The 20,163-nt window shown below is 36.0% G+C and overlaps 1 protein-coding gene, 1 long non-coding RNA gene and 1 pseudogene across 2 annotated transcripts; 1 reads left to right on the top strand and 2 right to left on the bottom strand.

The window, feature by feature from the left end:
• The first annotated feature begins 7,036 nt into the window (after window positions 1–7,036).
• Window positions 7,037–7,554, top strand: LOC145229744 (uncharacterized; annotated as a pseudogene).
• A 2,295-nt stretch (window positions 7,555–9,849) lies between these two features.
• LOC145229743 (uncharacterized) lies at window positions 9,850–12,368 on the bottom strand. Its single transcript, XM_080095070.1, has 3 exons — window positions 12,008–12,368; window positions 10,169–10,500; window positions 9,850–10,102 (listed from the first exon to the last, which is right to left on the bottom strand). Exons 1-3 carry the CDS (start codon window positions 12,366–12,368, stop codon window positions 9,971–9,973), a joined length of 825 nt encoding a protein of 274 aa, XP_079951196.1. The 3' UTR covers window positions 9,850–9,970.
• Window positions 12,369–18,637: 6,269 nt separating this feature from the next.
• On the bottom strand, window positions 18,638–20,153 carry LOC145228774 (uncharacterized). Its single transcript, XR_013860286.1, has 2 exons — window positions 19,815–20,153; window positions 18,638–19,572 (listed from the first exon to the last, which is right to left on the bottom strand). It is a non-coding gene; the product is annotated as an uncharacterized LOC145228774 (long non-coding RNA).
• Between the last annotated feature and the right edge of the window lie 10 nt (window positions 20,154–20,163).

Below are 20,163 nucleotides of genomic sequence, written 5' to 3'. Positions count from 1 at the left end.
AGCAAAAGTCACAAAGGCAATTGTCTCAATACATGGTTTATTGTATCACAGTCGGCAGTATGTACATTTTAAAAGATGCTCTGACTGCATAAACCTTTATCTATAGGGACAAGCCGCTTTATAGCATTGAATTGAAAGGTTAAAAATTCATCCTGGCCTTCTAGCAAGCTTGTAACAAACAACTGTAACTCGCATATAAATATCTGTTTTATTAAATTTATAGGTTTACCTAATTTGTGTGAAAAATATTGTAATCTTTGCTTCTTCTCTGATATTATTTTCATTACCTTGTAAAAGCACAACACTATTAACAAGCTTTATCATTAAACAGTTGAAAAACTTCCTTATTTGGACAGTTCTTGGATCACTGCCAACTTTTGGCATCTCTGACCAATTGGATTACCTTCACCTGAATGTTATATCACTTGTCAATACGGAATATCAGTTTCTTCATCACCATGTTCGTTGGGGTGTCACAGGGGATGCTTTTTATAGAGGAAGATGAGAATCAGTGGATATTACCAAAACAACAATATAAACAAGTCATTGGATGAGCTGCAAAACAAGGTTAATATGGATTAATTATTTTGGGGGATGTAGAACATAAAGGTCATGAAGCTCCATACATAGGCGTCGATTCCCGGGGTGGCAGGGGTGGCGTGCCTCCCCACAAAAAATCTCTGGGGTGGCAGCCTTTATGAAATTGCTATGCTGCCACCCCATAAGTTGCCTGGCTGTATTCATATCCGTGTATTGCAGATATTCGTTTCTTTCATTCACATGCGCTCCCTGCGAAATCCCTTTTGTTTTTGAACAACGCATGGGGAAAACCCATTTTGGGCTACTTACTTTAGTGATTTTCGTCAAGTTTGCTTCTCCAGAGCAAGTCTGAACAAGACTTATGATGTAACAATGGCAATTTTCAAATTTTTATGTATTCTGGATGCTAATTGGCAGTTGGGGATTATATTGTTACATAGAGTGTCTTATTTCCGTGCGCAGGAAATATAATTGCAGCTGCCACCCATGTGTGCAAATTTTGTGTCGAAACTGCAATGCTGTTTTGATACTTTTGGAAAAATGAACATGTAAAATTAATTTACAGATCTCTGTTTGAGTATCACGAGCCACATTTGCGTTTTGTGCGTTATATTACCTTTCGAACCACACTGCTTCAGATAAATAGCGCTACTCGGCACAAGTTTCCTGCCACTAACCAGCTGCTGTAATTACATCACTAACGCATTGTGACATCATAACTCCAGATGGACGATTTGTAATGTAACTTTCATAGTTGTTATGTTGAAGTTAAGAACGATTGCATAACCGCGAAATTCCATCTACAAACCTTAACATGTATCGTAGTGTGGTTTGATCATGTAATGAAGTTTTGCCACCCTACGGAAGAAAATTTATGCTAAAAAATCGACGCCTATGGCTCCATGAGATGGTGTTCCTTAACTTCGGGTGTATCAGTTTTTTGTAATTTAAGGTTTTTTCATGACACATCGAAATTTAGACTTAAAACAGTATGAGAATCTATTCTGGTGTTGTAAAACACATAGTAAATTTATCTTCAATTATGTTTAATTTTAGAATTGAGCGAAACTGATACTACCATTGGAAGGGATATTTTTATTAGATTTTGTTTACATTTGTGTAGATTTCCAAGATGAAAGTGGTTGGTTTGCCACCTGGAAGTCCTGCTGCACAACAAGCGACCCCAGCAGATAAACAGACAGACTCTGAAACCCTGTAAGACTCTAATTGCTTTGACAAAGTGCAGCATACGAGGCAGGCTTCCACATCACAGGTCCCTATTCAACAACGTCCACCAGTGTGCCAATGGTTTTGTATTTAAATTACAGTTTAAAGAAATAGAATTGTCTCCCAATATCCCATTCACTGGTGCATAAAAGTAGAGTTTGGTGTCTAATCGCATCCATGGATTTAACTTAACCACTTGCTTCTAAATGTGTGTCACATCACCATACATTGTAACATGTTAAGACTATGGATTGTTTTTAAACAACATGCATACAAACAGTCTAGCCGCTAGACTCATATATCTTCTAAACATGTAGTATGTATATTTTTAAGTCCCTGAGAAGAAGCCAAAAGCAACAAAAGGAATTGCATCTATACATGGTCTATTATATTTATATCACAGTTGCCACTATGTTAATTTTAAAAGATGCTTTGGCGGCATAAACTTTTATCTCGACAGGGGCAAGCTGCTGTATTGCCACATTTTGTGAAACTCTAACTTATAGTAAAGCATTGTTTTAAAACACACAATAAAATTATCTTTAATTATGGGTCCCCTTCCCTGAAGGGGACACATATTGATTTTACTCGAAATGTTTTTTTTTTCTTTTTTTTTCCTTTTTTTTCTTCCTTTTTTTTCTTCCCGAAGTTTGTCCGACTCGTTTTTCCATCAAATGTTTGATGGATTTGGTTGAAATTTGCACAGATTGTAGATATAGTTATGTAGATGTGCATCCCACTTTGTTTTTGTTGATAACCGCAGTATTTACCCCGCTAGCCCCCTAAAACGGGTATTTTTCCCTCGAAGTTTGTCCGACTCGTTTTTCCATCAAATGTTTGATGGATTTGGATGAAATTTACACAGATGGTAGATATATTCATGTAGATGTGCACCCCACTTTGTTTTTTGTTGATAACCCCAGTATTTACCCCGCTAACCTCCTAAAATGGGTGAGTTTTTAAACAATGTCAGAATTGGCTGAAATTTGGATTTCTTGTATAGTATGCCATTTATAGGTGTTGATTGTTGTCTTCAACTCTGTAGTCCTAACATTTACCCCACAAGTCCCCAAAGTGTACTATGCTCAAAATACCTCTAGTGGTCAAAATTTAAACATTCTTGGATTGGGCTGAAATTTTGCAGTACTATTGATTGAGTCATTATGGTTTTTATATATTTTTTAGTTTGTGTGTCGAACGCAATTAGTTGCCCTACTAGCCCCCTAAAATGGGTCAGTTTTTTAAAACGTTAAATAGGACATACTTCAAAGAATATCTGTGGTGAATCTAATTTTATAGTTTGTATTCTACATAGTATTATTATTTAAGCCCAGTGCCGATCGCTGTGTTTTACTATACAACACCCGACTTCCTCATGGTTATCTCTTGAAATGCATTATTTTCAACTTTGCATGTGTGGGGACCCATGAGTTTTTGCCTGCAGAAACAACTAAGGTTATAAAAGACAATGGCTAATATGGGACCCAATGCAAAATAAGCAAAGGAAATATATTTATGTTTTAAAATAGGTTATAGTGTATATGCAAGGGCAATATGTGCTAAGTCACCCTTCTAGTTATGTTTAGACTTTGACCGAAACTGAAACTAGCATTGGAGGGATGAAGGAAATACTAAAGGAGAAATATGGACTCGACTGATTCTGTTTTAGGTTAGCAATTTTTAACATATTTTCTTACTTGCTATATTGTGGGTTTGTTATTGGTTTATGGATGTGTCCGATGTACATATATACTGTTTTATTGCATTAGGATTATGGATTTCAAACTAGCATTCATTGAGAAAAACATTATTGGATAATCACTTATTTCTTCAGAAGAAAATTTAGAAGAAACAAAATATCCATGGACTGTTTTTTTGTTTTTCTTTGATGTAGGATTTTCTCATTTGTGTGTGATAGGTAATAAGGCAAGTAAGAGTAAAATGTTTTGAGAAATGACAGCTTCCATCAAAACTGAGGTAAAGATGTACTGATCTGTGTTAGTAAATGTAATTGCAACACACAAACACATTTATGTGAGGTCTTAAGCATGTTGTTGCAAACCTGTTATAAAGTATTGATTCTTATCCTGTGTGTGGTAGATGTATAAATTCATGTGGTTGCTACATGCTTTAGTATTCTTGACAACAACTTATTTTATGATCAGCAACACATTGAAGCAGCACTTGGTATATAAAACATAAGTCTTTGAAAACATATGGTGTAGGAAGTTTGTGTGCTTTTTGTTTTTTATTCACTTAATGCTTTTGTTTCTTATTTACCATAAGCCATTATTTTTTTCTGGACTTGGAAAGAGACATAGACCCATGTATCTTAAATTACTTCTAAGTGTGCAAGATGCAATTTCCATGTAAAGTTTTCTATCAATCACGTTTGGCTAATTTTGGTAGAAATTGATTAAAATGGGATCTCGCATTGTCATGCACAACTACATTCGTCATCAAGCTATAAATCATAAGATGACTCAGCAAAAACGAGTATTTAGTGACACAACTTCAAAATATCTTGCTGCATATAATTTGATACTTCCAGTAGCTTAATACCAGATATTTTATGGGAGTTGCTTTCATAAATGTTTTTATTTAAGTTTGTTTTTATTAATGTTTTGTTTATTTGTGTAGATTTCCAAGATGGAGGAAGTGGTTGGTTTGCCGCCTGGAAGTCCTGCTGCACAACAAGTGACCCCAGCAGATAAACAGACAGACTCTGTAAGTTTGAAGACTCTGATTGCTTTGACAAATTGCACAGTTTTGTGGAGTGACGTTTTCCCAAATTGGCTTCGATCAGGTTGGTGTATAACCTGGTAAATCACTATCTAAACAGGCTTAGTGGTTTGCCTGCTGAAACTCATTCATGTCGTTATCTTTCACACCTGGTGTACCGTGATTTGTACAATACTGCATTGTTGGTCTGCACAAATGCTTATGGCTGACTAAAGTAGAATATATTTGTAGTTGCTGACGAATGATCAAACTGGCGATCCCCTGCTATAAAGCTGACATGTGCAGCATATGATGTAGGCAACAGTGCTTGTGATTCGACTTTCTATTGATGCCCGGTTAATTAGTCGCATAAAACAAAACGTGTTTGTTTCACTTAAACCTGCGTTGGTCATGCAACCGAAAATCGACTTGATTTATTCTGGGCATAAGTTTACAAAACACGTCATGATTCTGACGTCACCAGCTTATAATTGGTTGGTCTTAGTTAATCGTTTTTATAAATTGGTCAAAATGTTTCTCTTGTCATTTATTGTTATACATTTGTTTTTTATCTTTGCAGACGTCGAGTGGCCTAAAGGAGATAAAATTCTGCCAGACGACGCAGTGAAATTGATTTGACATTTGCTAAAGAAAGATTCCAGCGATTGAACAGGCTCAAAAGGTAATTATGGGTCCCCTTCCCTGAAGGCAGAGTTTAGATAAAGTTAAGTTTCCAATTTATTAGAATAATTATAAATTTCTTAAAACAAAAAGTTACGGAAAATAAGCGTTAGTAACAAAATCGCGGAAGTTTATTATAGTTTAATAATTAATTCAGCTTCAAGCAAGTTAAGTGGATTATAATATTACCAAACCACATCTACAAATGAAAGTAATTCCTTCCCTCAAGTTTTAGAATTCCTCCCCAGTTGAAAACTACTGGCAAATACGTTTGTCACCTCACAAATTTATTCCTATTTTCCGAAGAAATCCGATGTTTTCCGATCTTCCATGGCGCGATTCAAAACTAGTTACCATGCCAACGATGTGAGAAGCAAATGATGCTTTGCATTTGTTTCCACAATAGAGTGACAAAGTGGGTTTCAACTATCGCAACCATGGCAACAACGTGCCTCAACTTTTCTTTGTTACCAGGGCAACCGATGAAGGTGACTCGACAGTTTTTTGACGTGGTTTACAAATGTCGAACACTAGGTGGCTAAACTTAGTTTCCATGGCAATTTCTAACTTTCCCAGAGCTACGTCATTTGTGTGCAGTAAGTTGAAATTTTGAAATAAAGTTCGTTAACTTCTGCTTATTCTGTCTTTGTATCCAAAAAAAACTCCAAACACAATTTAACAAGTGCTGATTAAGCCGTGTATTGTATTTACAATATCAAATCAATGTTTTTAATGCACACATTTTTGCACGTATTTTAATTGTTAGTAATAATACCACGGTTTATCTGCATATGTTTTTACATTCAAATTAATTTGCATAAAAATGGGTGAAATCACTTTTGCAGAAAACTTAAACATTTTTTTTAATAAATCCTAATCACTAACTGTTACAAAGTAGAATTATGCGAATTTTTATCTAGCGAGATTTAAACAATTATTTTAACAGAGTAATTGTATTTACATAATTTACACTGATACGAGAAAAATTAATAAAAGTCCATATTTTCATCTTTGGAAGAGAAATGTTGATTTTATTCGCATTTAAACATCATCGTTGATTCTTTAATCGCTTCATCATAACCTTTCCAGTCATACCAGATCATGTTGCGGTATGAACCTCCTCTTCCCCATTCAGCGTTGAGTTTACAATAGTAACAACCATCATACCACCATCCACCGTCAGCTCTGCCGTTAAGAAGTGCACAGTTGACTCCACTCCACCTGTGTCACAATGTAATATTCCAATAAAACTTAACCTCGATACAAACTACACAAACACATAGTGGAATATTTAATCGTGTGTTTCAACCAATAGCGCCATCACTTTATCAGTTGTGACGTCACACAGGCTGTTTTATTAATTTTATGACGTCACACGGTAACTCTAAATGACTTGATTTTTAAGATTTTTCTAATAAACGGTTTAAAACACGATTATTAAACATTATTAAACGTTTTTTTCAAATCAAAAAAAGTAAAAAAAAAATTTTTCATTGTATTTTTGCACAATTGTCTTTGTCTTGCAATATGACGTCATAAAACAAACTTGCAATGAAACGAAAATAATCTTGTTTATTTAACTATGCGGAAATATTTTTATACTTATGTGCATAAACTGTATTTACCGATCATTATCCCGATCTTTGGTGGTGAATTGCATTCCGTTGTGTAGCGCAAAACTGTCACCAGCCGTTCCACTGAAGCCAGAAACATGTAAACGATAATTCTCTGATACGTCGTCGATTGCAAACGAACTGCGAAAACAAAACACATTGTTGGTGTTTTTTGTGTTTTTTATGGATCCCCTTCTCTGAAGGAAATACTTTTCGCTCTCCTTCAGTTTATTATTTCTGCCTAATGCGGATGTTTTTCCGTGTTTTGTGTAAAAACGAGGTTTAAACCAGGGAGTCGAACCGGAACTGAACCCGAACCTGCGAACCGGTTTGAGCGGTTAAATTTTTTAAACCTGAACCAAACCGGTAAAGTGCAGCCTGTATTATTTTTTGTTATCGTCTCCACAATTTTATTGATTTCAAACAACGTGCTAAGGCAGGTGTCGGCAAACTACGGCCCGACAATGGAGTTCATGTGGTCCGCCAAATGTTTGTCAATTTGAAAGAGAAAACAAACGCTAAGTGGTATTATGAGCACAGGCGTAGAGTTTTCAAAAATACCAGAGTTGGACTTGCCCATACCTATACCATGTTTAGTATCTGTACCCGTACCATTAGATGCTTTTTACATGCCTATAGGTTCTTCCAAAGTATTTTGCAAATAGTCGCTTCACACCATTTCTTCGTTCTGTTTCAAGAACAAATGTACGTGTACTGAATAGACGATTTGCCGAATCAACAATTTTAACGATGATTTAGTTTTGATATTTTGTTACAGCGGAGAATAAAAGCAAAAGCGATTTACGTTTTCAAATACAGCCTACTTTGCACTGTTGACGCCAAAACTTTGGTCACTTTGGATCAAGTTTAGACCGTGGCAGTACTTCGCAAACGGACGTTACCCGCACAACACCTAAAGATGGATACAAAAGGAACTTCTATTGTTTACTGTTGGCGCAAGAAACTTAAAAAAACTTCGTATAGCCTAGGTTGCAATAAATGCATGTTCATTTTATAACAATTACAATTAATGCGTTTCAACCAATATCTGTACGACCAATGAAGTTGCAACAAACGTATTTGTAGGGGTTCGACTGCCGGGTTTGAACCAATTTAAATTTTCACATGTTATAAATATGTATCTTAAGTTGTGAATTGTAAAACTTGTAATAGGCTAAAAAAATTTAACAAAGTAGATACGATGCTTATTGTTTGTTTCAAAATTTCAGGCAAGGCCCTGGAGAGCAGTAATATGTCCTGGAACAACACATTTTATGGGCCCTACTCGCACAATAGTCAGATCTAGATTGGACCGTATTTGTATTAAACGAGAGAATCAAAATGCTATACTGGAGAACTACACCAACACTTTGCGTCTTCATAGAAACAATAGAAATTTACATGTAACTGTTCATTTTAGTTTTTATATTTATGACTCCATTAAACTGTTGTGGCTCTTGGTGTGGAGCACCTGCTGCACCCGCATCTCGTAGGGCCCGATTCAGACCAGTCGGTTTAGTGATTACTTTTACAAAGCCTGATTGTTTTTTTTTTACTTGCAAAATAGAAAACGATTTCGGGTTGTGAAATAAAAGAATAGTTGGAATATGTTTGCTCGAGGTGCTTAGAGTGGAAAAACTCAAATGTAATTTTCCTTGCAAATTAAAATTCCTTTTAAAATACATTCGTTTTGGAAACAAACATTTCAGGGCCGTGTAATTATTGAACAGACAAATAACGGGATAATCATTAATAAATTAAAACTTAGGCTAATTTCAAAGATTCGTTCTGCAAAGGAAAGTTTTAAATTTGTGACTAAAACGTAATTTAATTTCCCTACTTGGTTTTCACTTTTTTAATTTTTTACACCTTTACATGACGGTTTACTTAACATGTTTTGTACAAAGACTTGTTTGCGAAATAACAATGATTTCACAAAGGATGTAGATAATGGAATTTTGTCCTTTAAAGAGCTCTTCTGGCAAATGTGATTTTATTCCGACGTTTCGATGTCCTTTACAGGTCGTCTTCATCAGGGTAAATAACACTGAATGCGACTAGTACAGTGCACGATGAACAAAGGAAAAAAAACTGATGAAGACGAGCTGTATAGGACGTCGAAACGTCGGAATAAAAATACATTTGCCAGAAGAGCTCTTTAAACTTGATACTATGTCTGGCAGCAATAGCTTATATATTGAATTTTGTCCTTGTTGCAAAAAAACTTTATCGGGCGAACTGACCATGAGGTTTATGCAAGTTTTGTGGACCAAAGATATAAAAACGATAATGCTTGAAAATAATGACGCGATATTAGTTGTTGCTTAGTTTGAAAGATTGCGTGGCAATCATTAACCAGAAAATACACGTTTTACGTCTAAAATTTGTGTTTGTAAAACCGAATATTTGTCAGTAAATTCGTACACCGCATATTCGGTATATCTCTACCTTTTAGCAGTAATATGGCAAACTGATAATAAGCGGCTCCAAAAAAATCATGAAAAACTTTGACATCATTTTTGATGCATTACTTATGCGAGTAGCCTACATATTTTCTGTGATAAAGACCGTGAAACAGACTGGACGTGAATTTTAGTCAATAATTCCCAAGCTGGTAGCGCCTCCTTGCGACAAAAAAACTCAATGTTTTTATTTCACTAATCTTGCAATAACTTTCATTGCTTAAAATTAGCTGTTTTGTGAAGACCGGTCCGCGATAAAATTTTAGTATCAAAGCCGGTCCGCAGCGCAAAAAAGGTTGCCGATATTTGGTCTGGAACACATATTTCCACTGACAGTGGGTTAAAATGGTAAAATGGATTTTTACTTTTCAAACAAGGTATTTTTCAACATAACATTTTTACTTCAATATAGATAAATTAGATATTCGTTTTTTTTAGTTCGAAGCCGATCAGTTTTTTATGTCTGTATGTGGGTCAGGCGCGCCACACAATTCGGCCGAGTTCCTGCCCAATTTGATCTTCGGTTGCCACAATACCCTATCACATGACCAAGTGGTAGCGCCACCTTATGGGCATATTATTTTATGAATAGAAATCATACCTGTACTGTGCGTAAGCCGTTGTGGCATCAAAATCTGTCATCTTCACTTTCAGTTTGCAGTTCTGTCCACTTGTCAATTCGTATATTTTGTCCAAACCTGGGTTGTTTAAAGTTTTGGTCAAACTTCAATTTACGCGTTCAAACAAAGTTATTTGTTCACCGAGCCAGAATTCTCCTTCCATGTTTCCGAATCCATCTTTATATTCCTGCCAGTTTAGGTTAAAATCCACACTTCCGTTAAATCGTCGTTGAAAAACCTGTCATGTAGGAAATATACGAGTGTTATAATCCCCCGTTGTTATTCTACATATTGTTCGACTTACCGTCCAACCTTCGTCACAGACCGCTTTCTTGTTGTGACGTAATCGCTGGTAACCGTTTACTGATGACGTAGAGCAGGTGTCAGGGAGCAATCGAGTAACTTCCGTGTTACTACTGACAAGCGTCTGGTGATCATCCACTGATGACGTTGAGGAGGGGTCAGGGAGCAATCGAGTAACTTCCGTGTTACTGACAAGCGTCTGGTCACCATCCACTGATGACGTTGAGGAGGGGTCAGGGAGCAATCGAGTAACTTCCGTGTTACTGACAAGCGTCTGGTCACCATCCACTGATGACGTTGAGGAGTTTATCGCTGTTAATCGGCTGTCCATCTCTGAAACATGAAAACGAAGAAACATTTGCAAAATGACTTTTCTGTCGCTAAATTGTAAAATAGAGAACCTTCTGTATAGAAGGAAAGCTAAAATAGTTTAGTTTCGAGACTAAATAATTACTTCCACGATTAGAGGAAATTTGTGTGGCTATATAAAGAGATGTAACAAAAAGTAACTTGATTTCAAGTAGTTTACCAGATATATATATTACTTATTGCTTTGGGCGTATTGTGTTTTTTTTCTGTTGATAAAATCTTAAATTAAATAATCAATGCTGCATAGGTGTAAAGTTACAATATCTGCGTGAGCAAAATTTCGATTATCGTTACTGTCACAGAGAAAAATAACGCATCCTTGTTTCTGAAGAAGTTACAAAACAGAAAGTTTATTGCGAGATCCGTTTTTTACTAATTTATTGTTAGCTTTTTACGACGGAATGTCCGGGATTTTAACGCAAGTAAAGCTTAACCCAGTGGTTCCCAAACTTTTTTGTTGCGACGCCTCAGGAAAAGTTTTTTGTACTTGCGACCCACCAGCAAATAAAAGTTAATGAGGAAACTTTATATTAAAGTGGGGTTTATTAATACAACAACAAAAAGCCACGAAACGAAACTATTCTGCGACGCCCTTGGAAAATTGAAACGACGCACCGGGGCGTAGCGACGCACAGTTTGAGAACTACTGGCTTAACCTACTGTAGTTTTCACAATTCTTTTAAACGGGACTAAAAGGTTTATAACGATTGTCTGTGCTGATTTTGATGTGCGATGCACACTACCGCGTATAGTCGATAAGAGTGTTTTAAGAAACTATTTCTGATTTTACGCCCGAATTCCGAACATTTTTCAAGCCTGTGCCTTGCCATATGGGAATGCTGGGTAGACCGGCGCACTCTGATTTTTTGATAAGTATGACGCGATCGCTGGTCTGCATCGACGCTTCAGGGACATGTCCGGGAAAATACGTGCGTCTAAAGGTCTATTTTTGACAACACATTTTTGATGCAATTAAATCAAACGGGTAGCGATTGTGTTGGTAAAGCGTTTTAAAAGATGTAAAAGACTAAATAAAATGATCTCACCATATAACGGAATTTTTAGCACAAAATTAGTACTAGAAGCCAAAAACTTGTAAAATCTATGCAACGTTAATTTTACGACCAGTGACTGCTTAAAAATACAACGGGTGTGCTGAATGAAACTCTGTTATGTTGGATTCTAGGGCAGACAACCCTTGATGCGCCAAGTGGTTTATTAATTCACATTCAAATATAATTTCGGTTTTAAAAGTTTGTTGGTTTGCTCAAAAAATGTTTTTTCATTATTTTATTGAAGTTTTTGATACTGTGGTACGTTTTGGTGGCAGGGTTTTCTGTCGTACTTTGTGTACGCACCCACTTTTAAACGTTTGCTGTGTGTAGAACACAACGACGATAATTAAAGTAGATATAATTTAAAAAGATAAACACAAAACCAATAAATTTAAATAATCATAAAACAGTTTTACCTCGAAGTCTTTCTCTCATTTCTCGCTTGAAATCTTCCAAATCTAAGGCTTCTCCTTTTTGACCAACAGACCCTTTATCGCCTTTTAACCCGGGAAATCCCCGTAAACCCACTTCGCCGGGCGGCCCAACATCGCCTTCTATACCTACGGCGCCGACATCCCCCTTTTGTCCGGTAAATCCCCTAGGTCCCATTTTTCCTGGTGGCCCAGCGACGCCCCTTTCTCCCCTCCCACTTATCAGACTCCCAGGTGTGACAGTGACGTCATCACCACACACTGGAACGGTGACGTAACTGCATTGCTGCTGTCCACTGACCAGTGACGTATAATACAGCAAAATTGCTGTCAGTTGTAACAACATGTTTTTAATATTTTTTTTCTCCTGTTGAAGAAAATATAAAAACAATCTCAAAAGGTGTTTGTTTGTGTTAAACATTCAAAGCAACTGAATATTTCACTCTGTGGCTTCAAAAATGTTTTACCAACAAAGTTTGCAACTGGGCACGTTGAACTACAAGTTTTAACATAAAGCTTTATGATAAAACACGTTGGGTTGGACAGGTGTTTGGCTCCGAAATGTTTGCATTCCTAACTTCCAACTCATTGGCATGAACAGTAATAAGGTTTAAAATATAAACACAACGCCATTTATTGTTAAACCCGATTTGTTTCTTAAAGTTCAGTATCAGACCTGGCACGAATTAAAGGAATTCATTTAACTTCAGTGACTGAAAACATATTTGCTGTTGGTTCGAAGGTTAAAAGTGCCAACTACCAGATACATTTTACATTGCCAACCTACTTTACTTAGTTTACACATTGCATCTGATACTTTACATTTTAAATTAGTTCAAACCTGCCGTTAACATGTCCCCACTTTCAACCATGCCACCATATAAGAGAGCATATATATGTACATATGTGAAACATTCACACTTAACGTTGCTGTGCGTTGAATGCATGCATTAAAACAGTCTTGTAAGTTGATCAATATTTACAGCAAACCTACAATCAACCAATTCAAATCAAATCAAAGACATATAACAAAGTAACTTGTTACGCATTCTTCACAAATATGCCTAAATTGCATATAATTTCACTCTGCATGCTTTGGGTGCTTTGTGCGTACCCCTGGTGTAGAGGGATTTCAGATAGAGATGCAAAATATGTGCCGCTTTATATGCTAAAGACGGATCAGTTTTTACATGGAGAAGTTTGATCCATTATGTTTGTAAAATATGCCACGACACGTTCAATAAATACCTTTCGTTTTGTGTTAACAAGGTGTTTAATGCAAACGGTAGATGAATGCGAATTTCCTTTTATTTGCTGATAGATTATTTCAGATCATTTGTAGCTACGTTTAAAGTAGTGATGTACCGAATCGGCTAATTTTCGATTCGGCCGAAACCGAATATTCGGCGGTTTTGCCGAATAAATTCGGCCGAATCAACCGAATCATTTATGACGTCACGCGAAGTCGTACGCTACGCGTTTGACGTGAAAAAAATGTTGATCTACCAGGCAGCCAGTGCAAAATAGTTGTGTTTTGTCTTTATTTCACTTCTGTGGGGTTTAAAATTGCCTTAAGCATGATTGGCAACCTGTCAATAAATTACTAATTTTTTTGACTACCGTGGGAAAGACAAAAATGTGTTGAAGAAGATAAACATTGGCGCAATTTTTGTTATGTTTGGGCTTTTGAAAGATTGCGTGGTCCTTAATAAGCAGAAAAGTCACGTTTAACGCTTTAAATTTGTGTTAGTAAACGATTCGGTTTCGGCCGAATCGCAACAAATTATTCGGCCGAAACCGAATCTTTGCAAAAATAGTCGATTCGGCCGAATAAATTCGGCAAACCGAATATTCGGTACATCTCTAGTTTAAAGTGCATTGCTTAAATTTGAAACATGACAAACGACACGTTAACGCATTAATACAAAAAGCCTTTCCTCCTAATCTTTGTGGATTTTAATGTGTCAGGCAAGCGTAATAGCCGAAATAACAATTACTTCAATTGGATGATGTCAATTGCCTGCCAGGGCTGCCACTCTAGATATTTTATAGATCTAGATAGTTTTGGTTAAGCCTAGATGTAAAATTTGGGATCTGGATGATGGCTATAAAATCTAGATAGTTTTTTTAACGTTTGTGAAGACCATAGGAACAGTACAAGCTCACAAACGTTTCACCCAGATAACCGCAAAAGCTTCCACATTATCATATTATAACTGTAACAGAAACAATAGTGATGAAAAGAAAGAAGGAAGCTTCTTTAGCATCTTCATGTACGTTGTTGTTTGGCTAATATATTACATTAAATTGGATTATTTTATGTTTAGATACATTTTTGGATGTTTTGTTTTTCAACCTAAATGATTGTAGATATTTCTTAAGGTCAAACTCGATTATTTAATTCAAAAAAGTGGCAGTCCTGTTTTTTTGTTATCAGTTTATTAATTGTCTCGTGGTGTGTACATGTATATTACCGACATGTGTAATAAGTATCGAAGATCTCAAGCCATGAATTTATTCAAACATGTTGATTTTAGCAGGTAGTAAGTTATAAATTGCTAATTTAACTGAATGTATTTGAGCTGCCTGATTTTACTTTGTGTTGGTTAGTTTGACTTTATCCCATGATGTGTTGTTATAATTTCGAATCATAAAATGTTTGCTTCGACTTTATAAGGAAAAATTCAGAGCACAAGCCCCCGTGGCCAAACAATAATTACATTCCGTATTTTGTGGGTAAAGTGCGGAATTCACCGGACAATAAGGTGGTTCTGTAATGTGGTGCCGAGTTTTTCATTACTTTATGTGGCGCTTTGCGTCAATAAGCGAATAAAACGTTACAACCCAAGTCTTTTTGATGACGCCTTTCCACTCGACAATCACCCAAGCCATGTTCTTTTCCATCTCAATTCACAGACTTACCGCAAACAACCATGACGATAGTTAAGCCACCTGCGATACCACCCGATTCGTCAACAAGTGCCCGATTAAAAGCGCTTGTGTTATGAAAAAATCCCCGTTTCTTATCGGGCGGTGTTATAATTTTAGAACATGTGTTATAACACAGCCCGATTTTATCGGCAAGGGTAGTGAAGCAATAAATTTATTTTTTATTGAAAAATATTATATTTTTATTGGAAATAATCGCAGGTGAAATGGGTTTTACATGAAATTGGCAGTTAAATGTGAACTGTTATGACAAAAGCAAACGCATTTTAAGCAGTGAAATAGCAGTAGTACCAGATTCTCCTCGATTGTAAACTGTAAAATACAAAATGGGCCAAGGTTGTTTGGCATCCATGTTCTGATAAAAAATGGAGTAATGAAAAGTGACAGTTCAGGGTGGTGGAAGCATTTCTAGTGCTTCATGAAGCAAACTAAGGCATAGCACACTATCAAATGAAGGACTTAGGACATTCGATTTAAAAAGCAATGATACATGGTAAGTGGTTATCAATTGTCATGATATGCTTGTCATTCTCAACTGTTTCTATTATTTTAGCAGATGGCAATTTGTTATTTGTTAGGCATGTTTAAAAATATGGTAGCTCATCTCTAGTGTGATCCTGGTTTTGTAAAACATTGGCTTACATTTCTACTGGCCTAACTCAAGCATTTTTGTGTAAACTCCTACTTGTCAAATTAAATGTTGCATACACTCTTTCTTTTATTTTTTGTTGCAGTTCAACATGTGGAAAACTGAATAGAAGCAGAACAAAGTAGCAGAATCATTCCAAAGGTAATTCAAGATTGCCTTGGACAACATGGAAGAAAGTAATTGATTGTGAAAGAATGGTGTGGGTGAAATGATCTCACTGAAGTGTCAGCTAAATCATTGATGCATACAAAATGCTTCTTGCCTCACTTGCAGGGGAACATTTTATTTAAGATATTCACCACACACTTCAGTTTTACATGAATCAAATCGAAATATGTGTGTTTTTTGCCGTTGTACTACCCGAAGGCAGGTTTATTTAACAATTCTTGTGCCCAATTTAAAGCAAACTTGTTATGTTAGATGTGTTCAATGATTTGTTGGTTTTATTTTAATCTCGTACCCAAATTAAGGCCAACTTGTTGTGTTGGTTACATGTGTTCAAACATTTGTTGGTATTAATGCTGTCTTATCTACATGACATAATTATGGCGTCGTTAAAAAAGCATCTTTTGGGTAAATATTTATACATTTTCACTTTGATGTAGACTCTTTCAGTAAAAGTGATTCATCAGACAGGAACGAAAAACCTTTATTTTCAACCAGTAATCTCTATGGTAGCTTGTTTGATACAACCTCATCTTTCATATGGTAGCTGGTTTAATTTTATTTCAGTAACTCGCAACACATTGCATTTTCAGCTGTACAATGTTGTTTCACCTTTTTTGTTTTTCAGTCTGTTTACTTGATGACCCCTTTTTAGTGTACTCATTGTAAATGCCGTTTTTTGCTTGATAAATCAGTCTTCTAATTATTTATCCTCTTCACATTCATTTCTTCTTTCATATAACTGTGGCACCCAATATGAGTATGTTATTGTGTGGAAATTGGGTTTATGAGGTGCTTCATTTTTTTTCATAAATAAAATGTTGCCCTTAACTGTGCATTTGTTATTTTATCATTTTAAGTACTAGTCTTAACTGGTTTAAAATCACAAAGTGCTTGATGTAAACAAAAACGGTTTTCACAGGTCAACTCTAAACTACATCTAGTAAACGCATAAAAAATATCTTTAGAATCTAACCACCACATGATAAATGAGAGACGTACATCATAAGCGAACGAAGGGCATGACCGCTTTAAAATGATTTTTCGCGCTGACGACCCTTGTAGCATACACAGGCTCCAGATCACAAGCGGTTTAAGTTAAATGGAAACGGTTTTTACAGGTCAACTCTAAAATACATCTAGTAAACACATACCAAATATGTTTAGAATCTAACCACCACATGATAAATGAGAGGCGTACATCATAAGCAAACGAAGGGCATGACCGCTTTAAAATAATCTTATGTGCTGACGACCTTTGTAGCATATACAGGCTCCATATCACAAACGGTTTAAGGTAAACAAAAACGGTTTTCACAGGTCAACTCTAAAATACATTGAGTAAACGCATAAAAAATATCTTTAGAATCTAACCACCACATGATAAATGAGAGGCGTACATCATAGCGAACGAAGGGCATGACCGCTTTAAAATGATTTTTCGCGCTGACGACCCTTGTAGCATATACAGGCTCCAGATCACAAGCGGATTAAGTTAAATGGAAACGGTTTTCACAGGTCAACTCTAAAATACATCTAGTAAACACATACCAAATATCTTTAGAATCTAACCACCACATGATAAATGAGAGGCGTACATCATAAGCGAACGAATACAGGCTCCAGATCACAAATACAGGCTCCAGATCACAAACGGTTAAAGGTAAATGAAAATGGTTTTCACAGGTCAACTCTAAAATACATTGAGTAAACACATACTAAATATCTTTATCTTCTAAGAAGAACATCACAAACAAGAGGCGTACATCATATGCGAGCGCAAGGCACGACCGCTAGTGCTGTCGATTTCATGTAGGCCTATAGCATGTAAATTTCTTGCAGCGTGTAGAATACAATCTCAGCGTATATGATGACGAGCGCCTCTTGATTTTAGGGTAATGATAATGATTGATTGATATTTTGCACGCGTTCACTCGACGTAGGTCTAGTTTGAAGTTAACCTGTGAAAACCGCTTTCAATACTTTATGTCGTTTGTATTCTGGAGCCTGTACATGCTGCTGGGTCGACAGTGCATGAAATTATTTTGAAGCGGTCATCCCCTTTGTTCGCTTGTACGCCTCTCATTTATCATGTGGTGGTTAGATTCTAAAGATATTATGTATGCGTTTACTAGATGTATTTTGGAGTTGACCTGTGAAATCCGTTTTTGTTTACCTTAAACCGTTTGTGATCTGGAGCCTGTATATTCTACAAGGGTTGTCAGCGCAAAAAAAAAAAAACAATTTAAAGCGGCCATGCCCGTCGTTCGCCTATGATATACACCTCTCATTTATGATGTGGTGGTTAGATTCTAAAGATATTTTGTATGCCTTTACTAGATGTATTTTAGAGTTGATCTGTGAAAACCGTTTTTGTTTATCTTTAACCGTTTGTGATCTGGAGCCTGTATATGCTGCAAAGGTCGTCAGCGCATAAAATTATTTCAAAGCGGTCATGCCCTTCGTTCGCTTATGATGTACGCCTCTCATTTATCATGTGGTGGTTAGATTCTAAAGATATTTGGTATGTGTTTACTGGATGTAACTTATTTTAGAGTTGACCTGTGAAAACCGTTTTCATTTATCTTAATCCGTTTGTGATCTGGAGCATGTATATTCTACAAGGGTCGTCAGCGCGAAAAATCATTTTAAAGCGGTCATGCCCTTCGTTCGCTTATGATGTACGCCTCTCATTTATCATGTGGTGGTTAGATTCTAAAGATATTTTTTATGCGTTTACTAGATGTAGTTTAGAGTTGACGTGTGAAAACCGTTTTTATTTACATCAAGCCCTTTGTGATTTTAAACCAGTTAAGACTAGTACTTAACATGATAAAATAACAAATGCACAGTTAAGGGCAACATTTTATTTATGAAAAAAATGGAAAAAAAGCACCTCATCAACCCAATTTCCACACCCACACAGTAGCATACTCATATTGGGTGCCACAGTTATATGAAAGAAGAAATAAATGTGAAGAGGATAAATAATTAGAAGATTGATTTATCAAGCAAAAACCGGCATTTACAATGAGTACACTAAAAAGGGGTCATCAAGTAAACAGACTGAAAAACAAAAAAGGTGAAACAACATTGTACAGCTGAAAATGCAATGTGTTGCAAGTTACTGAAATAAAATTAAACCAGCTACCATGTGAAAGATGAGGTTGTATGAAACAATCCTGGCAAACAAGCTATCATAGCGATTACTGGTCAAAAATAATAGTTTTTCATTCTTGTCTAATGAATCACTTTTACTGAAAGAGTCTACCTCAAAGTGAAAATGTATAAATATTTACCCATAAGATGCTTTTTTAACAACGCCATGATTATGTCATGTAGATAAGACAGCGTTATTACCAACAAATGTTTGAACACATGTAACCAACACAACAAGTTGGCCTTAATTTGGGTACGAGATTAAAATAACACCAACAAATCATTGAACACATCTAACACAACAAGTTTGCTTTAAATTGGGCACAAGAATTGTTAAATAAACCTGCCTTCGAGTAGTACAATGGCAAAAAACACACATATTTCGATTTGATTCATGTAAAACTGAAGTGTGTGGTGAATATCTTAAATAAAATGTTCCCCTGCAAGTGAGGCAAGAAGCATTTTGTATGCATCAATGATTTAGCTGACACTTCAGTGAGCTCATTTCACCCACACCATTCTTCCACAACCAATTACTTTCTTCCATGTTGTCCAAGGCAATCTTGAATTACCTTTGGAATGATTCTGCTACATTGTTCTGCTTCTATTCAGTTTTCCACATGTTGAACTGCAACAAAAAATAAAAGAAAGAGTGTATGCAACATTTAATTTGACAAGTAGGAGTTTACACAAAAATGCTTGAGTTTGGCCAGTAGAAATGAAATCCAATGTTTTACAAAACCAGGATCCAACTAGAGATGAGCTACTATATTTTAAAACATGCCTAAAAAAATAACAAATTACCATCTGCTAAAATAATAGAAACAGTTGAGATTGACAAGCATACCATGACCATTGATAACCACTTACCATGTATCATTGCTTTTTAAATCGAATGTCCCAAGTCCTTCATTTGATAGTGTGCTATGCCTTAGTTTGCTTCATGAAGCACTAGAAATGCTTCCCCCACCCTGAACTGTCACTTTTCATTGCTCCATTTGTTATCAGAACATGGATGCCAAACAACCTTGGCCCATTTTGTATTTTACAGTTTACAATCTAGAAGAATCTGGTACTACTGCTATTTCACTGCATAAAATGCGTTTGCTTTTGTCATAACAGTTCACATTTAACTGCCAATTTCATGTAAAACCTATTTCACCTGCGATTATTTCCAAAGAAAATATAATATTTTTCAATAAAAAATAAATTTATTGCT

The sequence above is a fragment of the Phallusia mammillata genome, chromosome 5 (assembly GCF_965637545.1).
Source record: "Phallusia mammillata chromosome 5, kaPhaMamm4.hap1.1, whole genome shotgun sequence".
NCBI lineage: Eukaryota > Metazoa > Chordata > Ascidiacea > Phlebobranchia > Ascidiidae > Phallusia > Phallusia mammillata.
The sequence above is the reverse complement of the archived record's forward strand: the minus strand, read 5'-3'. Positions and strand labels throughout refer to the sequence as shown.

Excerpts from the sequence above, each read along its gene's own strand:
- LOC145229743 (XM_080095070.1), bottom strand. The coding sequence starts at position 12,368 with ATGTTGTTACAACTGACAGCAATTTTGCTGTATTATACGTCACTGGTC. Across the intron at positions 10,501-12,007 it reads AATGAGAGAAAGACTTCGAG|AGATGGACAGCCGATTAACA; the intron begins GTAAAACTGTTT and ends TTCATGTTTCAG. Across the intron at positions 10,103-10,168 it reads TCTGTGACGAAGGTTGGACG|GTTTTTCAACGACGATTTAA; the intron begins GTAAGTCGAACA and ends CCTACATGACAG.